Source organism: Notothenia rossii (genome assembly GCF_949606895.1).
Source record: "Notothenia rossii genome assembly, contig: scaffold_286, whole genome shotgun sequence".
Classification (NCBI taxonomy): Eukaryota; Metazoa; Chordata; class Actinopteri; order Perciformes; family Nototheniidae; genus Notothenia; species Notothenia rossii.
Window position 1 is genome coordinate 26,859 of NW_027640207.1, and position 24,745 is coordinate 51,603.

Genomic DNA, 24,745 nt, shown 5'->3' on the forward strand with positions numbered 1-24,745 from the left:
TGTGGATTCCCCCCCCCCCAACTTGCTGAGCAGCTCTGAGTCTGTTCATCAACACAATGAACAAGAGTATGAGGTGCTTCAGCTAAGGATCTGCTAATCCAGTGCTTTAAAAGGAGTACACATGTAAGGTACTTCTACATTACTTAAGTACATCCCCTTTATAGCTCTACTAGGGAGATGCAGCATCTCAGAGATAGAAACAGGGCTGTTTTTCTGAGAAACATGTGAAAAGTTGACTCTTAGGCAATATGTGGTTCTCACAGGACATGGTTAAAAACACATATGATCTTATAGAATATGATGCATTGCTGCAGATTAAACTAACCAGCAGTTTATTAAGGAGTTAAAACATCTAGAGCAGTAAACTGAAATAAATGCAGCAGTACACTTGCACACTTTAACTTTAGTGAGGTTTTGAATTGTTAAGTTCCCTATTAGGCTAGGGGTACCAAAGGGAACAACACGACCAGAGTGGAATTGGTAACAATTATAAGTGGCTTTATTACAGCAGGTGGCAACAAAAGGACAAGCAAGCAGCCTGAAACAACAACGGCCACCAGCTGATGCAACACAGGAGAGAACTTCAAAAGGAAGTTTATAAGGAAACAACCCCTCCTGTTACACGGGGTACAAAATAGGAATGAGGAAAGCTGCACACACAGCTGTAGCTGGTCTACAGGTGCTAATCACCTGGGTCTAAGCTAACACGTTTCGCACAGATAACAACAGCTGATCAACAGGTGCTAATCACCTGGGTCTAAGCTAACAATCCTAAACAAAGTTACACAATAAGAAAGGCACAACACACTACTTGCACTCTGCTAAGTATCTACGGATTACAAGGGCGCTAACAGTATAAACACACACGAGTAGAGTATCACGGGGCTAGAGGCGTCTGTCTCCCAACACAGAGCCTCCAGAATGATCTCCGTTCCCAGCCTTTGTACTCCTCGCCCGGGAGATGTGCCGGAAGGGGCGGGGATTGGATGACGTCTCATCCAATCACCTCTTCGGATGCAGCGAGGGCGGGACGTCGGAGGAACTGCGCCGCTCATGTGTACACACACACACACACACACACACACACACACACACACACAAACAGGTTTAACAGCCTTAACAGCCCCAGGAAGGCAGCGGCTGTAACATGAATGCAGGATGTTAACTTGTACTTGGTTGTTTTCGTGGTTTTATTTCATAACCCACGATTCTTGTGTTGTGTCACGCTTTTAGTTTTGTGTGTCTGGTATTGGGTGTTTTGCTGTTCTCCTTGTCATGTTTTCCTCCCTGTGTATTGTCTGGTCTTTTCCCCTCTGTTTTTCTGTCTGTCGTTAGTTTTCCCTGGGATGTCTAATTTCCTGATTGTTTTCACCTGTCATCCCTTCTGTGTCTCCTGTGCTCATCAGTGTCAGCCCCGCCCCTGATTGTTCCCACCTGTTTCTTGTACCCTGTGTTTAAATTCCCCTGTCTCCCAGTGTTCAGTTCGTTTTTGTCTCTTGTCATGGTCAGGTCTATGCGCTTGTCTCTTGCCATGGTCAGGTCTATGCTCTTTTTGTGCTCTCGTAAAGTTTTGATCCTCGCTACGTGAGCGCTTTCTTTTTGTTCTCATTTTTGTCATCTCAGCTAGAGATTTGATCGTGACCATTTTGTGTTGTTCATTTTGCTGTTCTTGGAAAAATAAAGTATCTTACAAATACTTTACCTCTGTCTCCCTGGTCGTGCAATTGGGTCCTACCTCCTAAGTGTCTGAGTTCATAACAATAACTCTGTTCTGCTTGTGTTTAGCTGCATGTTTATCTTATTGAAAAGAATACCTGAATGTGTTCCTGTCCAGGTGATAAGGCTGAACATGGGGAGGAGCTGCAGACAGGTGAGCGATAGTAAATGATCTACTTGAAATCATCCTCACACTTGACATGTTGGAGTTTGTGTTAAATCAAGCTAATTAAATACAAACATGTAAAACCTTTCACTCGCAAATGAACAAGTCCAAACATCTTTAATCGGGTAAACGGACTGATGTGAAAATCTGGGGTTACGTACTGTAACCCAGCTTCTACACTGTAAAAAAGGATTTGATCATTAAGTTATTGTAACTTTTTTTAAGTTACTTTCATAACATATCAATTTATGCAATTTATACTTAATTTCATAAGTTGTTATTTCAACTCAGCTCTGTAAGCCAATTCAATGAGCTCTACATTCTATGTAGTCAATTTGATTGAACAGTGTGAGTTGTGATGTGTAATGTTCTGGAACTTTCCATGGCCTCTTAACATGGCAGTAGTGATGACATATTCCTGCCCGGTGAAAATAGTCCCCGTCTCATAGTTGTTTTCATTAATTGAAGGCATTTAACAGGGACATGTTTTATTATTTTTTACGATATACAGCAAGTGAACCACCGAGTTTGATTCGCCGTTATCAAAAGAACTTCCACCGGACAGATTGATGACTACGAAAAGCTAAGCGGCGGATTAATACGTTTTTGTAAAGCGATGTGACAGTGATTGAACATGACTTACAGAGTGAACAGATCTTTTCGGCTGATGAACCACTGACCGACAGGCAATTGAGGTGAGTGGTTGCATATATAATGGTTTCAGGCAAAACGAAAAATTGCTAAATGGAATTAAATCCACACCTAACTGGTGTTTGAATGTTTATAAAGAGATTTTATTTCAGGGCAGAGTGTTATGAAAATGTAGGTTAACCAAGCTAACTTTACAGGATTATGATTATCTAAACTGTTATTAAATAAATAAGTTTCAAGCATTCTTAATCTTATTTATTACACTTGTAATTTTTTTAAAGGTTTGAATGGTAACTGCCTATGTTTGTAGCTTAATTTAGAGGTTTTGTTTGTTCGTTCCAGTAATTAGCCATGTCCCGGCTCTGTTCGGCTAAATATTTAAGCTAAATTAACGTGTTTCGTAGAGGTTGTGTGTTCCTGCCAGTAATTAGCCGTGTCCCGACTCTCTTCGTCTAAGAATGGTAGCGTGTTAGCCCCCGCTATGTTCTAGTTGCTGGGCCATGGCTTTGAAATTGAAGTCATTTGTGGATAAATATGGGACTTGAAGATTGTTTTTTTGTTAAGGCCGAGCAACTGTTAGTGATTCTATCCTTGCAACGTTCACACGTGCGATTGCAGTGAGAACACAACTAAAGATGAACAAAGGAAAGAAGAGTTCCTCGTGGAACTACTTCAAAAGTGCACATGCAAGAGGTTTTTTTTTTTCTCTCTCCCGTGGGGGGCGGGTGGGCGGTGGGCATCGAATAATCGATTATTATTCTCCAGGGATGTCCGATTTTGATCATGGTCAGTTTCTGGCATCCCTAGTACTTAACTCCGTATGTTGCTGCTAGCATACATAACACCTGACGTGGAAACGTTACTCGGGGATGGGGCTACAGAGCTACGAGAAAGACAGTCGAACCCGGTGCCTTTCTCAGTCTCGACCAAGCGGCAAACTCTGGGGAAGAGCCGGGACGCCAATGCGGAAGTGCCTCAAACTGCAGTTCATCTAGTGGCCAGTAGGAGCAGTCTGCAGAAGGGAGCAATTTCCATAGACCCCAATGTTAAAATGCCCAACTTTAGAGCAGAATTAAACATGTTTACATCGTGGTTCAAAAAAACATATTCTCTATATAGTTAGATCCCCCCTTCATGAATATGGATTGGGGGGGCGATTTTTTTTTTCAAGTCATCTGTTTAATTAATATTAAGCCTTAAAGCTTTTGCATAAATTAGGGCGTGGTCACTTTGATGGACATGTACATGCCTCACTGTCGGCTAACAGCAACTTGTCCACTCTGCGAGGCTACAACCATAGAGGCTACAACGTTAGTTAGTTGTAGTTACTGTACTTGACCATTTAGCTTTAGCCGTGTTCGTGGTGATTGTGCCTTTTTAGGGAATATAGTTACAAATACCAGACAATTAAAATGTTGTGCTGTGGGCTTGAATGTACTAACAGAACTTCCAAGAAGTCTAAAATGATATTATACATGTCCCGTTTGTGTGCTTGGTAGCTTAGCTTGTTACTTATTAGCCAGCTAAGGACGTAACCCTTTATACTATATACATTTTAGTTTATGATTCAGCCTTGGGTAAGACTTTTATAGTCTATGGCTATGACGCTCATAATGCTAAACGGGAGCAAATGTTAATAGGGGACCCAATTATCCCAGTGGTGGCCGCCGGACCTAACGGAGCCGCAGGGGGCTAGCTCCAGCCGGCGTCCCGGAGCTAGCCCACTGCGGCTCCGTTAGGTCCAGGGCCGGGCGGTGGAGTCCGTCTTTTCTTAACGTGTGAATGACAAGCATTAAGAATAACAAAACATAGCTAATTCTCTTGCAGATTGTCTCATTTGATTATGAATGTAATGTTTATATAGGGGAACTACACTGTTAGCAGTAACTTGGTATGCACGTATTTCATGTTAGCTTAGCTTCTTTGCCTGAGCTAGCTCTGTTTACTTCCAGTTCGGAGGCAGCAGGTCCCGCCTCGGCCCCGCCTCGTTGCCCTTATTTGGAGCAGGCGGGATTAGACTCTGACGTCGCTGTCAAGCCGTTAGTGGCTGGCTCCGCCTACTAAGGGCTTCTCGGCAACTGCAGAATCCTATGGGTGACGTCACGGACGCTACGTCCATTTATATATACAGTCTATGGTCTGGACGTGGTGCACTTTTGCAAAATTTTTAGACAAATTGCTTGTGTTATCGCCCTTACATGCTAAACTCTGATTGCACTTTTGGTAACGAGCATTGCCCACATCGAGACGGGTAAAGATTAACCACACCTCGGAGCGCGTTCTCTCCGCCATCTCCTCTGTGTGTGTGTGTGTTGCCCCCCCAACTATAGAGAGAATCGCAACCCTCACCCTGCATTTACACTACTGATACCACTGACGTCGTCCACACCTCATGCTTTACTCATTTTGCACTTCTTTAATTTGGTTGATTTGAATTACTTACTTAAATAAACATATTTTATTAACCATTTATATGGTGTGTCTCCCCTTTGTTGTGGCCTTTTGAGCCAGGTCATAACACTCTACGTCCTCTCTCTTGTAATTCCGACCTCAAGTGTGGTTTGTTCTCTGTATACATGTGTTTACGAGACGACGGCTTTTATTTTTTAAACTACTTCAGGGAATACCGTACCGTCCCTCCTGCCAAACATCCTCTCACTATTTTAGTATTTCACGTAGAAAACTCAACCTAAAAAGACAAAGCGGTCGTTTTCCCGTTTGACTGGTTTAAGAAAGAAAAACAGTTGAAATGAAGGTACACAGACCCGCACATATATCTAATATTTAAGCTACTTTATAAAGTGCTGCGCTTTTAATACTGACATTACGCCAAGCTGTTTAGCCAATCAGAAACCAGCAGCTCCTGGGTGGGCGGTGCTTACGTCACACAGTGGAACCGGCTGGTTTTTAAGTTTCCAAAAACAGAGTTCACTTTTCATTTTCAATGTGACAAAGTGGAGCTCAGTTTTATCTGTGCTCCAAGTTTTACCATTTGAGACCTTTTTATCAAACAAGTCTATGGATTCGGGGGAATTTATTTATAACTCTTGATTTCGTCCATCCTGCCCGCAGGTGAGCCGGCAGGAGGAGGATATGTCGGCGAAGGACGACCTGCTGAAGGCGCAGGAGAAGCGTATTCGCGAGATGGAGAAACGCCGCTATTTACATGTACATGTAAGACTTATTTAAAACAAATGCAGCATCACTTAACATTTGAGTTTGTTTCCTTATGGTTTATTGCACTCATTGTAAGTCAAATATATTGAAGTGACTGTTATTTTGTATATATTGATTGTTTTGCTTTTATTTATGATTTAATGTGTACATATGTATAAATAGGCGCTTTCACACCGGACTACTTTCCCCAAGAACTAGGCCGATAGGGGGGCGGGGGGGAGATTTGGTTTCACACCATAAAGGATCTGGAACTAGTCCCCGCGAAACGCAGCGTGTGGAGGCTCCCTCGCAGCCCTTTCGGTCCAGGCTCACCTTGGGTTGCCTCACGGGCAGCTAGGGCTCTGGCGTGGCTCGTCACCGTGACGACCACATCACGAGCATGTATGTCTGCTTTTCTAATCCCGAAAAAGACCAGGTGAATGAAACCCATCCTCGATCTGTCAGTATTCCACATGCTGACGATCAAACAGGTGCTGGAATGTGTTCACCAGGATGACTGGTTCACTTCCATAGACCTGAAGGATGCATCCTCCACGTACCCATCATCCCGAAACACAGGAAATTCCTGTGTTTCTCATTTCAGTTTCAGGGAATATCAGACAATCGTCTGCCGTTCAGATATTCCCTGGCTCCTCACACTTTTTCAAAGTGCGTAGAGAAGGCTGGAGCCATGAGGAGGGATGAGTGTGGTTTTATCTGGACGACCTGTTATTGCGGGCTCGCTCCAGGGAGGAAGTCGCTTTACAGACGGTAGCCTACATCTCGTATCGCATAGGTCAAGCCTGGGTTTTCATAATTTGGAAGAAGATCTGTCCTTTTCCTTCTCAGACAATCATTTATTTGGGAGTGGAATTAAACTCAGCCAGCATGAGAGCGCGGCTCTCGCGGCAGAGAGTGGAGAAACTCACAGCTCTCCTCCGGCGTGTCACACCCTGGTGACAGCCCTCTCTGTGATGAAGCGGCTCCGCATGGCGTCAGCTGGTCACGTGTTGATCCCCCTGGGTCTCCTCCACAGGACGGGACTCCAGAGGTGGTTCATTCGCCTGCGCATCGACCCCTTGCGTCAGAGGTAAATGTGCTGGAGCTGCTCTCCGTTTTGGAAAGTATTCCATCACTTCGCCCCGTTGCTGTACAATCAACATGTGTTGATTTATACATTTTTGTTTTCGGGACTGCTGGAAACGGTATTTCGATCTCTCTGTACACACAAACTGAAAGATTGAGAATAAAGTTGACTTTTGACTTTTTTGAAGTCACTTAGGAAATGAAATGTATTTGTGTGCTTGCAGCTGGGTGCGGAGAAGACGGCTCTGCAGGAGCAGCAGCTCCAGGTGAAGGAGCATCTCACTGACCTGAAGGGTAAGAGGAGAAACAAACACTTACATGACAGACACTATACATCCTGTAAAGAGGTGTAGGGATAATAATAATAATAATAACACTACATGGGATTTTTATTTGCTTAAAATCAAATGTTCACGTTTTATGGGATGAGCTCAAATTCCTTTTTTATTTTTGATATATGATTTATTTGTGACATGTCAAACACAGAAAGCATACATACATAGACCCTCACATGTACAATAAAGGGAGTAAAAAGAGACAATTCTACCAGGGTCAACAATACTGAAAATAAAAACAAACAGACCTTAACCACAAACAACATATGAAATAAAATGAATATAAATAATAATAACAACATGAGCTCTAATTCCTACACCAGTTTATTGGTCCAAAAGTGTCGATACAATTTCCAACATTCTGTATCTTTCTCCTCCTTTTATAACCCTGCATGCAGAGGCGCGGGAAGGTATTTTGAGTGGGGGTGCTGTGATGCTGGACTCCAGTTAACACTATTACAGACACTGTAGAGCACGCACACAAGCGCGAACACCAGGGGCGCTACAGTGGAATGTTCTACTGCAGCACTCCCCACACGCAAACACACAGTACACCCGCGACTGTTACAATGAAGGCTCGATAATCAGCTCAAGACATATAGGCAGGGGTAAAGTGCTGGTTTTTCCGAGTGGGGAGCGGACCTCACCACCTCTAGGGGGGTCCGGGTGGATGCTCCCCCGGGGTGATTTTTTTTTTAAAATATTGAAGTTAAAACAAACACACTAAATGCGCTATTTCCACACACACACACACAGAGCCAAGCTTGAATAACACAAGCACACGTTTAATTCCATGCAACTCTCTGATTGGTCTGGTGTCTTGCCTCTGTTGCATTCACTGAACACGGAAAATTACAGTCCTGCCATCCTCTCGAGTGTCATGATGAGGTTCACGTAAAGCACGGTCAATGTATTATATTATTGAGGTAGAATTGTCCGGGGCTACAGATTTTTTTTTTGGGGCAGGCCAGGTGACGCCACTGGTGAGCGCACACACTACAAAGATGTAAAATATTATTTTACCAACAATGTGGAATTGATTGGCTACAATGATATTACACAGATCTGTGTAATATCATTGTAGCCAATCATTGTAGCAATAACCGTCAAATAATAATTCAGACAGGGGAGTGCCGCACCTCCTGCCGCTAGGGGGTGCTGCAGCGCCCTCAGCACCCCCCTTCCCGCGCCCATGCCTGTGTCAGTACCAGATCTGCTCGGCGTACTAGATCTGCTCGGGGTCCGTTACGCTTACCAATGACGTCACGCATTGGCTGTACAGCAACCCAAGAGGTAATAATAATAATAATTCTAAATAAAACAGGAAGTTAACCTAAATTACATTTAAGACAAATTGGGTTATTTACATAATTATGTTTACACTTGTGACATTTAGGGGACACAATTCACTGGGTTATATAGTGTGTGTTGCACCACGGACGAGTTAGTGAGTGCACCTGTGTTGTGTTGTCATTCTAGCTTTTGTAGCGTGTATACAAGATCATCCTGCTGACTCTCATTCATCGGCTCCACAACAGTCGATCGTTCTTTTTTAAAATTCAAACATAAAAAATAACAGTCGACATTAATCTGAATGACGGAGGTGATTTATTATCATTACAACGTAATTTCCCGATCATTTAAATATGAATATGGTCAGTGATGCAAATTAGTCGCTTTTCGGCGCCTCCCGATTTTTAAACGCTGCTTTGGGCGACTCGTTTAATTCGTGGAGAACCGAAGAGTTTTCGTTTTGGTGGGGGGGGTTGGTCCGTCCGACTGACGGACAACTTCTCACTTCAAAAAAGAAGAAATTTTGATCGCAAAATAATTAAACAAGTGAGTGCCTGTTTTTCCTGGCCAAGGACAGGTTCCTTGAACACAACACGAGCGTAACGTGTCTTCACGTGGTTATTTCTCGTCTGTAAGGAGTGTAGACTTGAGTGCTTACGGAGAGCACCAGTACGCCGCTCCAGCTCTTCAAATATTGCAGTACCCATAAGGAGCCGTACACATGCTGCAGTGTTTGCGAGGCTGTGTCTTTAGTTGTAAGCACAGTGGCGATCTGTTGTTATTAGCATCTGGTTAGCTAGCTATGCTAACGAATTTTAAAGAGCTTTTCTACAACAAGGTGGAAGAGAGCTCTCCTGCGAGGCTCAGATAACCTCAGCTCAGTGAGGTTAAGGCACACCTTGATATGATCATTATAATTATTAGAGACATTAGAGACTAAATGAAAAACAGGTATAAAATACTATATGGCAGTAACAAGAAAGTTGTTAAAAATAACAAGAATAGAGTTTAAAAGGGGAGTGATTTGTAAAATATCCAAAAAGAAAAATCTGCTTACAGTTCTGTTTCAAATGGGTGTTGAAAGATGTATCCATAGATCTCCTCATGTTGCTCTCAAAGTGCACCAGATTGATGCTTTCAACTTCAATATTTAAAAATAAATCTTCCCGGGGGAGCATGCCCCCGGACCCCCCTAGAGGAGGTTAGGTCCCCCCCACTTAAATCATGTTCACATACTAAATACATTTGCACACATCGTGTACATATCTTTCTGTTTTGGTGGTCATGCCACACTGCACATGCATGCATGCGCGAGTCATGGTAAAATATCTGGATTAAGAGGTTTCTTTTTCTTTGCACAGCATGAAAGAAAGGCAAAATGAATGGGCTGTGATTTTAGTTTTTTTAAGCAGAGGTTGAGTTCAATAATTTGTACGGCCCTCTGAGGATGTTGTACAAATTGAAAGGAAAAAGGTTCCCCACCCCTGCTGTAAATAATAATAAAAACCCTTGATTTATAACTTAACATCTCTGTCTCTATTGATCTGAGTATATTATAAAGAATAGCCAGTTAATTGAAGCATTATAGCACAGGCCTTTGTCAGATGGTATTACGCTGTTTTTTTTCCTGCTTCTAATAGTTCTCTCTTTTTTTCACCATACCTGCGTTAGCATCACTGTGAAATACATTCTTACAATAAGCGAGAAATTGATTTAACTCCTGTTTGACAATAACTGTGAATTGATTTCCTTTTATTTAAAATTAGAATTCAAATTTGATCATACACCAATAGGGCGGGTCATACTCAGGTGCTAACATGAATCTGAAGTTCGTGGCGGGCCATTTGAATCACGATTTGAATGCATAAATAACAGGATCGAAATGCAATTTTTGGTAATTAGTGGTCAATAAAGGTTTTGATTTGCAATATTTATACAACATATCGATATGTGTATGTAGTTACATCAATGTTTTTTTTAGTAAAATGTGCTAATATTTGAGGAATAAGATCAAAAAAGTACTTTATTGATACCAATTGGGGAAATGTTTACGCTGCAGCAGCAAAAGACAAGGCATTGTACATTAGACAGTTAAAAGACTAGAATCAAACAATCGAAAATGTAAACATCTTAAAATAGAAATAAAATAGCATTACAAAAAGTAGAAAATAGACAGTGTGAACAGCTATCTTACCTGTTAACATACACATGTTAGGCTAACGTTGCCTTGGTTACAGAGCCTGTTTATTGCTTTGAATTCTTTAAAACAAATATTATCTTCTTAAACCTGTATGGTAGTCAGGAGCATCACATCCTAATGTTTATTGATATATTTAGAGGGAGGGAAGAAAGGTTTCAAAATTCTGATTAGATACTTTTCTACCTTTTCTGTAATTCATGGTGGTTTCAGTAATCCCATGGTAATTTAGGACATAAGTAATCTAAATCAGGGGTTCCCAAACTTTTCACCCCGCGACCCCCAAAATAGGGGGAGTGTTTTTTCTTGGTGAAGTGGACCTTGGTATGCAAAAGTTTAGGAAACACTGCACTAGTGGATTGTCAAAGGGGGAGCCTCGTTATTATTATTAATAATTTAATATAAAAAATGTATCTCTTTTTTATTTTGTAATCATCTCGCGACCCCCACTTTGGGAACCCCTGATCTAAATGACTAATGTAATCTTGATGACTTTCAGAAAGGACAGGAGACCCACAGGTGCCCATCAATGATTGTCAACTGACGGCACAATGAGTCAAAGGACTAGCAGCAGCAGCAGCAGCATGATGATGTTAAATGTGTTGTTTTAGGAACATCCATGTAAATAAATGGAGTTCAATAAACATTGAATAGCATACATGCAGTTTGTCTGTGCCTTTTCCTCTGTGTCCTGGCATATAGTCTCCTCCATGGTTTGCTGTGCTGCCTGGGGATGTTCTGATAGCTCAGAGAAAGGAGTACGCAGTGTTTCCCACAGATCTGAAATATACTTGGGCGGGGGGGGAGGATGGTGCGCGAAAAAAAACCGTGAGAGTTTTAACAACATGTTTATTTATAGACTTTTCATTCCTGTATAATCATTTTGCACAAAGATGGCACTGTTTGTCAGAGCACTTCATCCTTCTGGGTTTCATGAAGAACAGCTCCAACGCCTGTGTGTATGGGAACGCCAAATATACTTGGGGGGGGGGGGGGGGGGGTTGAGGTGACGTGCAACAACATTAACCTTTCTGTTGGTCTCTTGTTAGCAGACCCTGCGATGGCAGAGCGAACGGGTACAGGCAGGGCCCATAATGATAGCCCTATAGTTTAAATCTTCTACCCCCACATAAACATATGGAAATTGGTTACTATTTTAAAAAATAAATGCATTTATAAATGTATTTAGGAACCTATCCATGTGATTTTAAGTGGGGGTCGACCTCAAATCCTCTAGGGGGGTACGGGGGCATGCTCCCCTGGTGAGAATTTGTTTTTGTTTGGAGTTAAATGCATCAATCTGGTGCACTTTGAGGGGAAAATAAAGAGACTAGATCCATGGAAACATCTTAAACAGAACTGTATACATTTCAATAATCATAAAATCATGGCCATAACCAATAACATACCATTTCCAATATGAAAAAAACACTGAAACTTGTTTATTAATTTATTTTTGGTTCATTTATAGTTGTGAGTGTGTCTGTGCTCCTGAACCAGCCTCTCCTGTGTCTCTCCTCTCCTCCCTGCTCCTCTTTGAGGCAGCTGCAAAGACTAGTTTTTTCTCTCAAGTTTTAAAAGTGTATCTTACCTTTTTTCACCTAGTTAACTTTTTATTTATTTATTCACGCATATTTTACTAATCACATTTCATTTAGCTGACGCTTTTATCCAAAGCGACTTATAATGACCGATTACAGGGACATTCTCCCTGGAGTAACTAAGGGCTAAGTTTCTTACTCAAGGGCACACTAGTGGTGGTGTTCCTGGCGGGATTTGAACTCACAGCCTTCCGATCTTCAGCCCACCTCACTATCCATTAGACCAATCACTACCCTCTCAAATGGAAATATGTGTTTACTGTTTACATAAATGGTGACCACACCGTTTGAGACCCACTGAGAACTTAGACTAAGCTAACTATCTAAACTCAGAGTCCTTTACCTCACCTGAGCTGAGGTTATCCCCAGCTTGAATGACACACAGAGACCAATCAAGGGCTTTGATTTATGATCTGTATGACAGAGGCCATGTCGGCAGGCCACATCATGTAGACAGCCAGTCACCCTGTGTGAGGCAGGCCACTTAACAGGCCAGAAGGAGGTGAGATCAGAACAAGGGAGCGAGGGATCATTGTCCACAAGTTAATCAATCGCAGATGGCGTCGTGGTCACGGACGAATAAAAAAAACTAAATGGGTCGCGAAATATACTTGGGCGGCCGTTAATATACCTGGGCGGCCCGCCCAAGTATAGTCTGTGTGGGAAACCCTGGTACGAATGTACGGCTTCCCCACTGACACAGAGAGGAGGAAAGAATGGCTGGCCCAAATCAGCAGGAGCAATTTAACTATCACAAAAGACAACAGCAACAACAACATATGTATAATCATATTTTTCACAAAACGAAGACCACACCATTGGGAAGCTTAACGTCTGTTTAATCAAAATAAGAAACAGGGAGAGGCTTGCAAAACTCTGGGAGTTGACTCAGGTGCAGGGTGAGGGTCTCATTGCAGGTCTTCAGGCTCCATTGAATCCCCCTGGGGTTCTTGTGCTGAGAGGGAGAAAGGGTTAGATACATCTAGCAACCTATAGGATGGGAAATTGCTGACCTATTTTAAACTTACCTTGTGTTTTCAGTCTCACTTAAGTCCCTCTCCCTTTGCCATCAATACAAAATCAGCTGAGCTGCAACATAATACAGACAGGTAATTGTAAGCGAAACTTCTGTGTAGCAATGTAGTGGGACTCACCGACTCATGAAGGAGACACGGGAAGAGCAGGAGCTTTGATGTCAAACACTGATGGTTTATTATAGGAGCTTCGGCCGTAGGATTCACATCACAAGTCACAGCAGTCACGGTCTGACTGCCCAGGAGAGTTGCCACGTCAATTCTGGAGCGCCTCTCTCTCGTTAGCCCATTTAACTGGTTTCACAGAGAGTAATCAACATGTTTTGAGAAGACAGCCTAAACAGTTGGGAACACTGAGTCACTTGCGTCCGATACTTATGGCCTCGAAGATTTCACAGCTTGGAGTCCACAAACACAAGGAAGGAAGTGTCCCAGTGCACCCACAACAATAAACCATCTGTGACCTAGGGTTGCCCGGTCACAGAATGGGAACAACAACATTATGGCTGAAGCAGCCTATCTCCTTAAAGGACATAACAGAGGTCAGGGTTCGTCACGCACGTCATATCTAGGAGTCTAGGACAATTATTTCCCTAACAGTGATAATAAACAGAATCACAAGGACATCATATGGCTCTGCTAAAAACACTCACCCATAAGTTACGTTTTTATTTACTGTTTGGAAGTCTCAAATACGCACTCTAAATCCATATCAATAGCGATGTATCACAAAAATAGCTCTCTTCCTTATTATTGTGTAACATTAACTATATTATACTAGCTTGAACTCCAAGATGGATATCCTCATTTCACCACCTCCACCCATTACAATCACACGCACCAATGTTATATTTAACTCCCTCCACCCCGGATAAAAGCACGTTAAGAAGCCCCTTTTTCTCTAATTCCACAACGTTGGGTTGAAATAACATTAGGAGAACAGATTAATAGGCTGTTCATGGTAAACGTGTGTTGCTAACTTTATCCGGTATCCTAGCCTAATCTGTTATCTGTAAACGTTCCCTAAATCTACTGATTAGGGATAATCCACTAACATCCTTTAATACACACGTTAATTTGACTCAGATGTGCTGATAATATCCGAAATATAAATCTTTAAACGTCTTCTTACCTTTAAAAGTCCAACACGAACGGTCTATGCTGCAACTCTACTGCGCTGCTAGCCGCAGATAGCCTCAATAATTCCCCGGAAGTCAGCGGCAAGCTAACTTCCGGGGAACTATTGAGAGGCTCCACGATCCGCCATTGCTGTAAAAAAAACTGGTCCATTGGGGTGAACGTAAGATGTCGTAACTCTTCTATTATATGGCTCTGTCTCTACCTGCACTCATTTGTCTTTGATCAGACCCCCGGTATACGCTAGTCAGCGCCCCTAGTTACACCAATCAGCGTACGATTACCGTACAGCCAATCACAACGCGTGACGTCATTGGTAAGCGACGGACCCCGAGCAGATCTGGTACCCCGAGCAGTGTCTGGTACTGACACCTGCATGTTTGTTCTTTTTGTATCCATCAGACCGCCTGAGCAGGGTGAAATTGCGCCAGGAGCAATTTCGCCAGGAGCTGGAGAAGAAACAACGCATCTCCTTCAACAAGGTCAACAAGGTCAACAAGGTCAATGACCATATCTCCGAGCTGCGGGCTCAGAACGCCAAGCTGCGGGCTCAGAACGCCAAGCAGTGGGCTCAGAACGCCAAGCAGCAGGCTCAGAACGCCAAGCAGCAGGCTCAGATCGCCAAGCAGCAGGCTCAGATCGCCAAGCAGCAGGCTCAGAACGCCAAGCAGCAGGCTCAGATCGCCAAGCTGCGGGCTCAGAACGCCAAGCTGCGGGCTCAGAACGCCAAGCAGCAGGCTCAGAACGCCAAGCTGCGCACTCAACTGGCCATGAAGGAGGAGCTGCTCCAGGTCTGTATGGGACTTAAAATTACTTTCTATATTTAATTGAAAGTCAATTCAATGTTAATACAGACAATTAATCAAAGAGACAATTGAAAATTAAATTATTAGGAGCAGGAGGGCAGAAAGCATATAAAGAAAATAGCCCCTCAACGTTTTTAGTCGGAGACCCAAGTATTACGGCATTTTAAATTTAGGAGGTAGGTTTCCATGTGTGTATGTGAATAAATACACACACAAAAAAAAAAATGATATATGATCATCACATAACTGTAAATACATGTACACATACAAAGAAAATCAAGGTAAAAATTCAATACATACAAGTCCATGTACAGATAAAAATACACTCAATATTTAAAAGGATTCTTTCTTATAATCCAGCAGCACCTGCGGTCTCTTTTTTATAAACGTGGCTATTTAATGCCCCTATAAGCAGGGCTGCACATAACTGGTGCGCATGCGCACCTTCGCCAACAAAAGAGCACCGGGTCATTTGAAAAAAGGCGCATTTGCGTACCAACATAGAGAGAGAGGAGAAAGAGAGAAAGATATTTGCGAGTTGCATATGAACCATGATATGAACTCAGGGCCGGGCCGTAGCACTGGCTGAATAGATGTTCGCCTAGGGCGCCAGATCTGGGAGGGAAAAAAACATTTTTGACCGTTGGTGCTCATCCTAATTTTCGGCCTTGATGTAACAATATTCATAATTAAGTGAATGTAACACCCTTTTCACCCCGGTTACACTTTTCATTTGCCCTGTAAGTGATGAAAATGGGGGATGTTGGCTTATCTGGCGCCCGCAGCTCATAGCCAAAATGCGATTGAGCGAGCGAGGGAGGGAGAGAAGGGCGCACCTCCCGGTACCGGCGCTGTTGTTATTAGAATCTGGTGCTAGCTGCTCTAACGGATATAAGAAGAAGAAGATGTGTCTACAATAATGTGGAGGGAGAGTCTTCTCCAGTCAGACTGAGAGGCTGATAACTACAGCTCAGTGAGGTAAAGGACTCCAAGGGTTTAGATCAGAGGTGACCAGTACGTCGACCGGTCGACCGCGGGGGCAATGCTGGTAGATCGCGAGTCATTCATAAATTAAAAAAAATCCAGCTCCGTTAAAATAGACAAAACAGCTTTTGATCCCTCATCCCTTGGCCTCCCTGCCACTTAATTCAGGAGTTGACTTGATTGACAGAAAAAGCGACCTATTGCTTTCCAGTCTGTTAACCCAGAATGCAAAGCGATACAAAATCAGTCAAGTGCCGGGAGAGACAAACAACAAAATGAGTGCGGGAACGAGCAAAAAGCTAAAGACATACCACTTCCACACAGAATGGGAGGGAGAATCTTTTTTTGTGATGTCACATTCAAAGGTTATTTGCCTTATTTGTAAAGCAAGCGTCGCTCTGCCAAAGAAAGGTAACGTGGAGAGGCATTATCGGAGTGTTCACAAGGCATATGACAGCGACTTCCCTCCGAGTAGCGAGTTGAGAAAGAGAAAGGTCATGTATTATTGCTACACAAACATTATCTTTTAGTCTTAGTGTCGCCAACTCGTTTCTAACATGCAAAAAGACAAACAAATGCGTCTATGGTCGGTGTATTTTCTATCTTTCCAATCCAGAAGAGATCTCTCTCTCCCCCGTCTGTTTGCAAGGGGGCGGGGCAGTTTACACACACGCATCTGCTACATGCAGCAACACACGGAGGAGATGGTAGAGAGAAGCGCTCCAAGGTGTGGTTACATGTTACCCGTCTTGAGGTGGACAATGCTGGTCACCAAAAGTGTTTAGCATGTAAGGGCGGTAACACGAGCAATTTGTCTAAACATTTAGCAAAAGTGCTCCACATTCAGACGGAGGAATGCACCGGGTTCGACTGTCTTTCGAGTAGCTCTGTAGCCCCATCCACGAGTAACGTTTCCACGTCAGGTGTTATGTATGCTAGCAGCAACACACGGAGTTAACTACATTATACAAACATGGGTTAATAATTAGAGGTAACTGAGTTATTTATTTTGTTAACGTTTCAGCTATTCTGTTTACAGTTCTGTCATCACATTATTTAATACGATTTGTTAAAACATTGTTGTTTCTTTAGATGTGAAATATTATTTATTTAATTCAAATAAAAAGCAATGTTAATTTTGTTCACAATTCGTTAAGTTAATTTAATAATATATGTATTTTTGAATCAAGTATTCATCTTTATTGTCTTCATTGTTAGTTTCCACATGCCTAAAACAACCTCAAGCTAAATCTAAAAGTCGATGGCTAAATAAGAGCGTTTGAGAAATTGTGCAAGGCACACAGTAGTAGTCCGAATAGTCGATTAATCGTTTCATTAATCTATAGATTAATCGATAATCAAATTAGTCGTTTGTTGCAGCCCTATTGTAGTTATCCCATGTAAAAATAAAACGTGTTATTCAGCAACCCTTGCAATTTGGGTTTTTATTTTTGGTTGGTAGACCTCGGTTAGCTGGTCATTTCAAAAGTAGCTCACCAGCCAAAAAAGTGTGGGCACCCCTGGTTTAGATAGTTCACTTTAGTCTAAGTTCAAACGGTTTGGTCATAATTTATGTAAACACATATTTCCAAGGCACTCCTTTATAATTATTGGGATAAACAGGTTTGAAATCATTTCAATGTATACTATAGGACAGTAACCAAAAATATCCTTTAAACTGGAGAGATAAAAAAAAAAGCATAAATAAATGTTAAGGTAAAATAAGATATGAATGAACAACACAAATAAAATAAGTTACATTAATTTGTTATTGACTATGGTAGGGTATTGGTTATGTTCACTTACTTATTTTATTACATCCACTTGTCTAAGATGACAACAGAGACTTTCGACCCAAAACCAGCTGTTGACTTGCGGATGCAAGCAGCTAATCGCAGACTCAACCAGAGAGAAAGAAGCAGGCCTACACCATCAGCTACCATGTCTGACAGAGAGGAAGACAGTGAGGAGAACGGTCAGGAGGGTAGTGATGACAGCTTGTAGGATTACTGGTCGTGCTAATGTTGTCTTGTGTTCGCCTCTGCATGTGTGTTCTGTGTTCTCCTCTCCATGTGTTCAGTGCCGTGTGTCTGGCAAATAAAGTCAAGACCCCCTCAAAGTTACGGTTTATTTCATTTTAAGGATGAGCACCAAGCAACATCTCCAGGTGCTCCTTTGAGAACCAGGGCACCCCTGCCTATAATCTAATAATATTTACACGGATGCTTTCATTATCAGTTAGCAGCGGTGTGGTTAATATTTTTACAATTTGTTTGCCTTTTCAGAGAGAAATCAAGCCATAGATTTGATTTCTTATCCTAAAATCTGATGTATTTACATTAAAACATCCCTTTGACACTCATAACATTACTTTGCAAAGTACGCACAGCCATAAGTCTGTAAAAGCAGGATTTGAACACTGTTTCTGTGCTCCTCATTTTTATTTTTATTTTGTTAATTATCAGTATATCAAGGTATTGTAAGGAATTGAAACCCCCTCTGCTCCTTCCACTCATTGTTCTCCTTCCTCCCTCAGGATCGAGGAGGTGGCGGACCTGGCCCTGAACAAGATCCGATAGATGGAGCTGCAGGGGATCTGGAGAGGCAGGCTCGGCATCGAGAGCGACGAGGAGGAGAGTGAGACAGAGTCCCCCAAGACTTAAAGACCGGGTAGATTTGGGAAGTTAGGGGACGTTTACCCCCCCCCTCCGCAGGCTGTGCTTTCGGCTCACACTGCTGGGAAGTGAGAGGAATGTGGTGTTGTTGTTGTTGGGAATCACGGATTAAGAAGAATACAAATAATGATCGCACTTATAATTTAAAAAAAACAGCAATTGTTTTGTAATGTCTGTCTTTCTGGACCTCTGGAATCATTGTTGTGAAATGTTCATTGTTCTAAACTGCTACCTGCTGTGTCTTTGTTATTATTTCATACTCATGTAGGAAAAGTCCAACATTATTAGCATAAAAGTTTATTCAAAGTACCAAATAACATTATTATTATTATTATTAGTAAGAGGAATGGCTCATTTCATAGCCATATGTATGAAATGACTGGATTATAGTTATGAATGTGTTCATCACAGCTGGTGAAGGTGGAGCTCATTTTAATTATTTGACATGCGGCTGCTGGATATCTTGACCTATAATTATATGTATTCTACCTGTTATTTATATTTTGTATTAGTTAACCCTTAGATGCATAAGTGGGTCTTTTTGGACCTGGTGAGGTGGTTTTCTTGTATCTTTGTAATTAAAAATGTTATCATTTCTTATTCCATCTATTCCTCAAAAAACATGTTTTGGATATCATGCCATTTACATTTTAAGAAATTGTAGTTTTTGTATTTCTACCCCAAGCTTCCATAAGTGGGTCAAAAGTGACCCGCATGCATTTCCTATGGGATCCTCTGGGAACCTTTGATTCTTATCACCTGTTGCTGTCAGGAATACATTCACTGTAGGACACACAGACTACATTACAAGTGACACCTCTCAGAAAGATTGTTTTACACAGCAAGATCTGATACCTGTCAGTATAATAATAATAATAATAATAATAATACATTATATTTGTATGGGGCTTTTCAAGGACTCAAAATCGCTTTACAATATAAGGTGTGGGGGGGTATCAAACTTGATCAACCGGCATGGATTGATGGGGGGGGGGCTATGAGATGAGTTTTGAAAAGGGACTGGAATACTGTGAGGGTCTCAGAATAGCGCAGATCTTTGGGACAATATGTTCAAAACGCTTTTTTTTCAAAATGTAAATATAAAATATTTCTAGTGTGAACCAAAATATAATGCTAAATATTATACAAGTGATGTCTAAACTAAAAATGGCCTAAAAACACATTCCAATACGGGTCCTTTTTGACCCACTTATGGAAGAGTGTAGGGTCCAGTCACTCGGGCATCTAAGGGTTAATAATCTGAATCTTTAAAAAGCTGTCAAATGTAGTGGAGTCGAAGTAGGAAGTAGCATAACATGGAAACACTCAAAGTACAAGTACCTCAAAATTGTATCGGACTTATACTCTTTACCGTTGTAAATACACCTGGATAGTTTTGGTGGCCCTCGTTACTCATGAGTCTAAAGTGGTGAAGGGATCAGAAAGCGTAAACCATATTATTGTGTAAACTTTGCATACCACAAAACAACAGCACCGTTTGAAAATGTAAACAACCGTCCCCCCGTCCCTGAAACAGAGAGTGCAGATTTAAATACTTTTATGATTAACCTTCAAACTAGTGCAACCTAATACACCTTGCTACAAGCCAAGGTACATTACACAGACAATATTCAAGTATTTAAACAAATACATCTCATTTTCTTCAGTCTCCATCTTTAAAGGTGTATATTTTGGTATATATGGAAATGTCCATACGGTACAAAGTTCACGAAACTGTTTACCGCCCAGCACTAGTTTCCACCACTGGTTTTTATGTAAACACTTGAATTCCCAGTGATTCATCGTTAAATAAAATGATGTTTTAAGTCAAAAGCGTGTCTCCTTTGAGGCTGAAGTGGTTGTTTATGACATGATGTATTTTCTCCAGCAGAGGGCAGTCAGAGTTTAATAAAAAACACAATCAAGTCAGAACTGGTTTCTCCTCAAAGTGAGTAAAAAATAGAAAACAAGGATGAAGACATGTAGGTGAAAACTGTTATATTTATCATATTAAACTTGCACTTTTATCTTTTAAGGACAGCCTTCTGTTAAACACCTTTCTTTTATGAAACACAATGACTTACAAAATGTATTTTTTCTGTTCCTATAACTATTACATTTGAGTCAAAGAAGACATAATTAGGTATTCTCATGTAGTCAGTGGTGGAAGGTACCTACATATACTGAAGCACTGTAGCCTACTTAAAAGAGAAGAGTTTTGAAGTATTTCTGATGACTTTCACTTCTACTTTGCTGGAATTCTCCCCGTTTTAACTCTGCAATAATGGGCCTGGTTAACAAAAAAATGATCCGTCAATATCTTTCTGAATAAACCTAACTATGAGAGTCCTCTGTAACGCTAGTCTTATCAGTATAGACTGAGAGGACAGCCTGTCTCTAAGACCTCTCTCTTGTTATTCCAACATCAAGTGTGGTTTGTTCTCTGTATACATCCATGTGTTTACAAGAAGAGCGCTTTTATTTTTTAAACTACTTCAGGGAATACCGTCCCATCCCTCGCGCCAAACATCCTCTCGCTATTTTAGTATTTCACGTAGAAAACTCAACCTAAAAAGACAAGGCAGTCGCTTTCCCGTTTGACTGGTTTAAGAAAGAAAGACAGTTGAAATGAAGGTACACAGACCCGCACTTTATATCTAATATTTAAGCTACTTTATAAAGTGCTGCGCTTTTAATACTGACATTACGTCAAGTATTTCAGCCAATCAGAAACCAGCAGCTCCTGGGTGGGCGGTGCTTACGTCACACAGCGTCAACAATCCGGAACCGGCTGGTTTTTAAGTTTCCAAATACAGTTCACTTTTCATTTTCATGTGACAAAGTGGAGCGCAATTTTGTCTGTGCTCTAGTTTTACTCTTTGAGACCTTTTTATCACACAAGAGGCATTCAAAGCAAGCTTTTTGGGTTTTATTCAGCGTGTTATTTTGTACTTTTTTAGTACATTTTGAAGGATTATGCTGTTAATTAACCAAATTGCGTCATACTTGTGACACCAGTCTCTGCAACAGACTCCTGAATCTGCAGAGTATTTGAACAGGTAAGACGCAGATCAACTGAGATGGAAAACATGTCCTTTACTCGAGTGAAAATCGAAGTTAAAAGTAAAAAAAAAGTCCAAAGTTCAAAATGTTACTTAAATAAAAGTAGAATAGAGATTCGTTTTTCAAAATATTGTTTATTTCAACACATCGACCACATCCGTGTTTACATTTTTAATATAACAATTAAAACAATTTACATCAAAAAAAAAAAAGGTAAATAAATGAACATGACTGTTAATAACTTTCTAACAATAGCAACTTTCATACAAGCATTTGGGAAAATCAAGTTTCAATTTGTGAATGGTAATTCTATTCTATCTTCATAAATACTTTAATTTACTTATATATCAATTTTCATCTCTAGTTTTTGGTTTGGAAATTGTTTGTTTATTTGCAAGTCGTTTGATTTTACAAATGTTTACACATCTGTAAAACAAAGAAGTATAATCAGCAAAACGTACTCAGGAAAAGTACTCATTGTGTAGAATTACTTTTTTCAAAAGTCTCGTATAATCATAGAATATTTTTGTATTCTGATCTTATCTCAAACAAACCCTATGTTGTAATTTGTCAATGTGGAGACAATTTTGCAAATACGCTGTTTAGCTACTGAGTAGATTAGCAGTCATTCATTAGTTCATCATGTGTTCAGATGCACGTGAAATACAAATCAGAGTCACCTGCAGCAGATCTACCCTAACATTGTGTGGGTGTGTGTGTGTGTGTGTGTGTGTGTGTGTGTGTGTGTGTGTGTGTGTGTGTGTGTGTGTGTGTGTGTGTGTGTGTGTGTGTGTGTGTGTGTGTGTGTGTGTGTGTGTGTGTGTGTGTGTGTGTGTGTGTGTGTGTGTGTGTGTGTGTGTGTGTGTGTGTGTGTGTGTGTGTGTGTGTGTGTGTGTGTGTGTGTGTGTGTGTGTGTGTATCTGTGTGTGTGTATCTGTGTGTGTGTATCTGTGTATCTGTGCCTGTCAGTGCGTCTGTCTGTCTGATAAGAAGCTCATGCTCCTTCATCCCCTGTAACAGAGACCCTGTCACAGATCAGCTGCTCACTGTGTGACCTTCTCACTGAAACACCTCTTTTTATTTTACATGTGTTTAAGGTGTGGGAACGTTTGAGCGACAGATTGACACAAGAAGAAAAGCCAGAAGATTTAGTTTTTTAATTATCGTCCTGAAGAGCTATGGAACTTTCTCTGGTGAGTTATTTACACCTTTTGTTTAACTGATATTAGTTGTAATGAAGGAGGTATTTGTTTACACTTTTGTAGTTTAAAGGCATGTTTATTTATATATAGCACCTTTCAACACGAGGCAATTCAAAGTGCTTTACAAAAATGAAAAGCATTAAAACATAATAATAACATATCCATGAAACAAGCTCATATAGAATAACACAGGTATGAAACACATGAGTGAAAGTTACAGTGCTGTGTGAAATATGTTCATTTAAAAGCAGCAGCAAAAGGAAAAGTCTTCAGCCTGGATTTAAAAGGACCTGCAGGTTTCTGGGAGTTTGTTCCAGATATTTGGAGCATCAGTTCTGACTCTAAGACCTAAGAGTCCTGGGGGGCTCGTAGTTCAGCACGAGACCATTCAATGCTTTACCAACCAGCCGCAATCTTTAGAAATAAAAGCAGAAGGATCTTTTTGGTTACCCATCTGTACCTCATCCTCTCTGAAGGGTTACCGTCAATCTGATGACTTTTTTTTACCCTTTTTCCGAGCAAACAGAAAGTCTAGAGGTGGTTTTAAAGAGCGGCAATACAATAAAGTGTGAAAGGCTGCTGGGTAATTTAGTTTAGGGAGAAAGAGTGTGTGGTTACAGAAGTAGACATGATTTAATTTCCGTGTGTAGACGCTTTGAAAAGAATCATAAACAATACTCGAAAAACTTTGTGTAATGAAATGTCAATAGGCTTCAATGTCTCCAAATATGTGTATATGTTCATTTGAATTCATTTCTTATTTTAAGTTACATAGCCGTATATAATTGTATTTGTATCTTTTAATTGTATTAATCTGTAATCTGTGTGAATCTGTGCTTTTTTTCATTCTCACCGTGTTGCTGTTTGAACTACTGACTTCCCCCACAGTGTTAATAAAGCTCCATCTTATCTTATCTTTTATTATTCTATTAATAATGTGCTATGATAACGTGCAATTACATATCTGCCACTACGCTTTTTGCTCTACTAAATACTGTTAATATTTACATTCATGATGTAACCGTCTATGTCTCCTGTAGTTATTGAATTGCTCTCTTTACTGCCCTGTTAGTGTACAGTTGTATTATTAATGTGCTGCTGTGTTCATTGTATCTTTGTAACTCTGGCACAACAATTTCCTTCGGGATAAATAAAGTCTTATCTTATATCCTTTCCTCTCTCCCCTTTCTTTCACTTCCTCCCCACTTGTCTCCTCCTATATTTTGATGCTAATACTTTTCTACTTTTACTTGAGGAACATTTTGAATGCAGGACTTTTAGTGTAACGAGTATTCCTACACTCTGGTACTTCTACTTTTACTCAAGTACACCACCTCTGTGTGTATGTGTATATATAAACATATGTATATATTTATTTTTCATATATGTTGATCCTCTGGGGTGGTGAGAAACAGAATCTCTGTGTAACACAAATTGAGGAATTGTCAATAAAGTTGATTTCATTAGCTCATCATGTGTTCAGATGCACGTGAACTACAAATCAGTCACCTGCAGCAGATCTATCCTAACATGTTGCTCAACGGTCCCTGTTGTCTCCTCCCCCTTGTCCCCCCCCCTTGTCTCCTCCCCCCTCAGGTTCACCCGGCCCTCAAAGCCTTCATGTGTGGCTCCGTCAGCGGGAC

At 41.0% G+C, this 24,745-nt stretch overlaps 1 protein-coding gene and 1 long non-coding RNA gene across 4 annotated transcripts; both read left to right on the plus strand.

Annotated features, from left to right (window-relative positions):
• The first annotated feature begins 1,499 nt into the window (after positions 1-1,499).
• On the plus strand, positions 1,500-19,437 carry LOC307026950 (uncharacterized protein). 3 transcript variants are annotated; one of them, XM_079695117.1, is made up of 5 exons: positions 2,403-2,577; positions 5,606-5,701; positions 7,000-7,069; positions 14,775-15,163; positions 18,699-19,437. In XM_079695117.1, exons 2-5 carry the CDS (start codon positions 5,627-5,629, stop codon positions 18,801-18,803), a joined length of 639 nt encoding a protein of 212 aa, XP_079551243.1. In that variant the 5' UTR covers positions 2,403-2,577; positions 5,606-5,626; the 3' UTR covers positions 18,804-19,437. The 3 variants fall into 3 exon arrangements, with proteins under 3 accessions (XP_079551242.1, XP_079551243.1, XP_079551241.1); XM_079695115.1 differs by having other exon boundaries at positions 2,410-2,577; positions 5,606-5,707; XM_079695116.1 differs by lacking the exons at positions 2,403-2,577; positions 5,606-5,701 and adding an exon at positions 1,500-1,870.
• Positions 19,438-20,958: 1,521 nt separating this feature from the next.
• Positions 20,959-24,745, plus strand: LOC307026952. Its single transcript, XR_013804486.1, has 3 exons — positions 20,959-21,896; positions 22,998-23,093; positions 24,699-24,745. It is a non-coding gene; the product is annotated as an uncharacterized lncRNA (long non-coding RNA).

What these genes read in the sequence shown, in the direction of transcription:
- LOC307026950 (XM_079695116.1), top strand. Translation starts at nt 1,790, where the DNA reads ATGTTTATCTTATTGAAAAGAATACCTGAATGTGTTCCTGTCCAGGTG. An exon ending in GCATCTCACTGACCTGAAGG is followed by an intron (nt 7,070 to 14,774) that starts GTAAGAGGAGAA and finishes TGTATCCATCAG; the next exon opens with ACCGCCTGAGCAGGGTGAAA. An exon ending in TGAAGGAGGAGCTGCTCCAG is followed by an intron (nt 15,164 to 18,698) that starts GTCTGTATGGGA and finishes TTCCTCCCTCAG; the next exon opens with GATCGAGGAGGTGGCGGACC.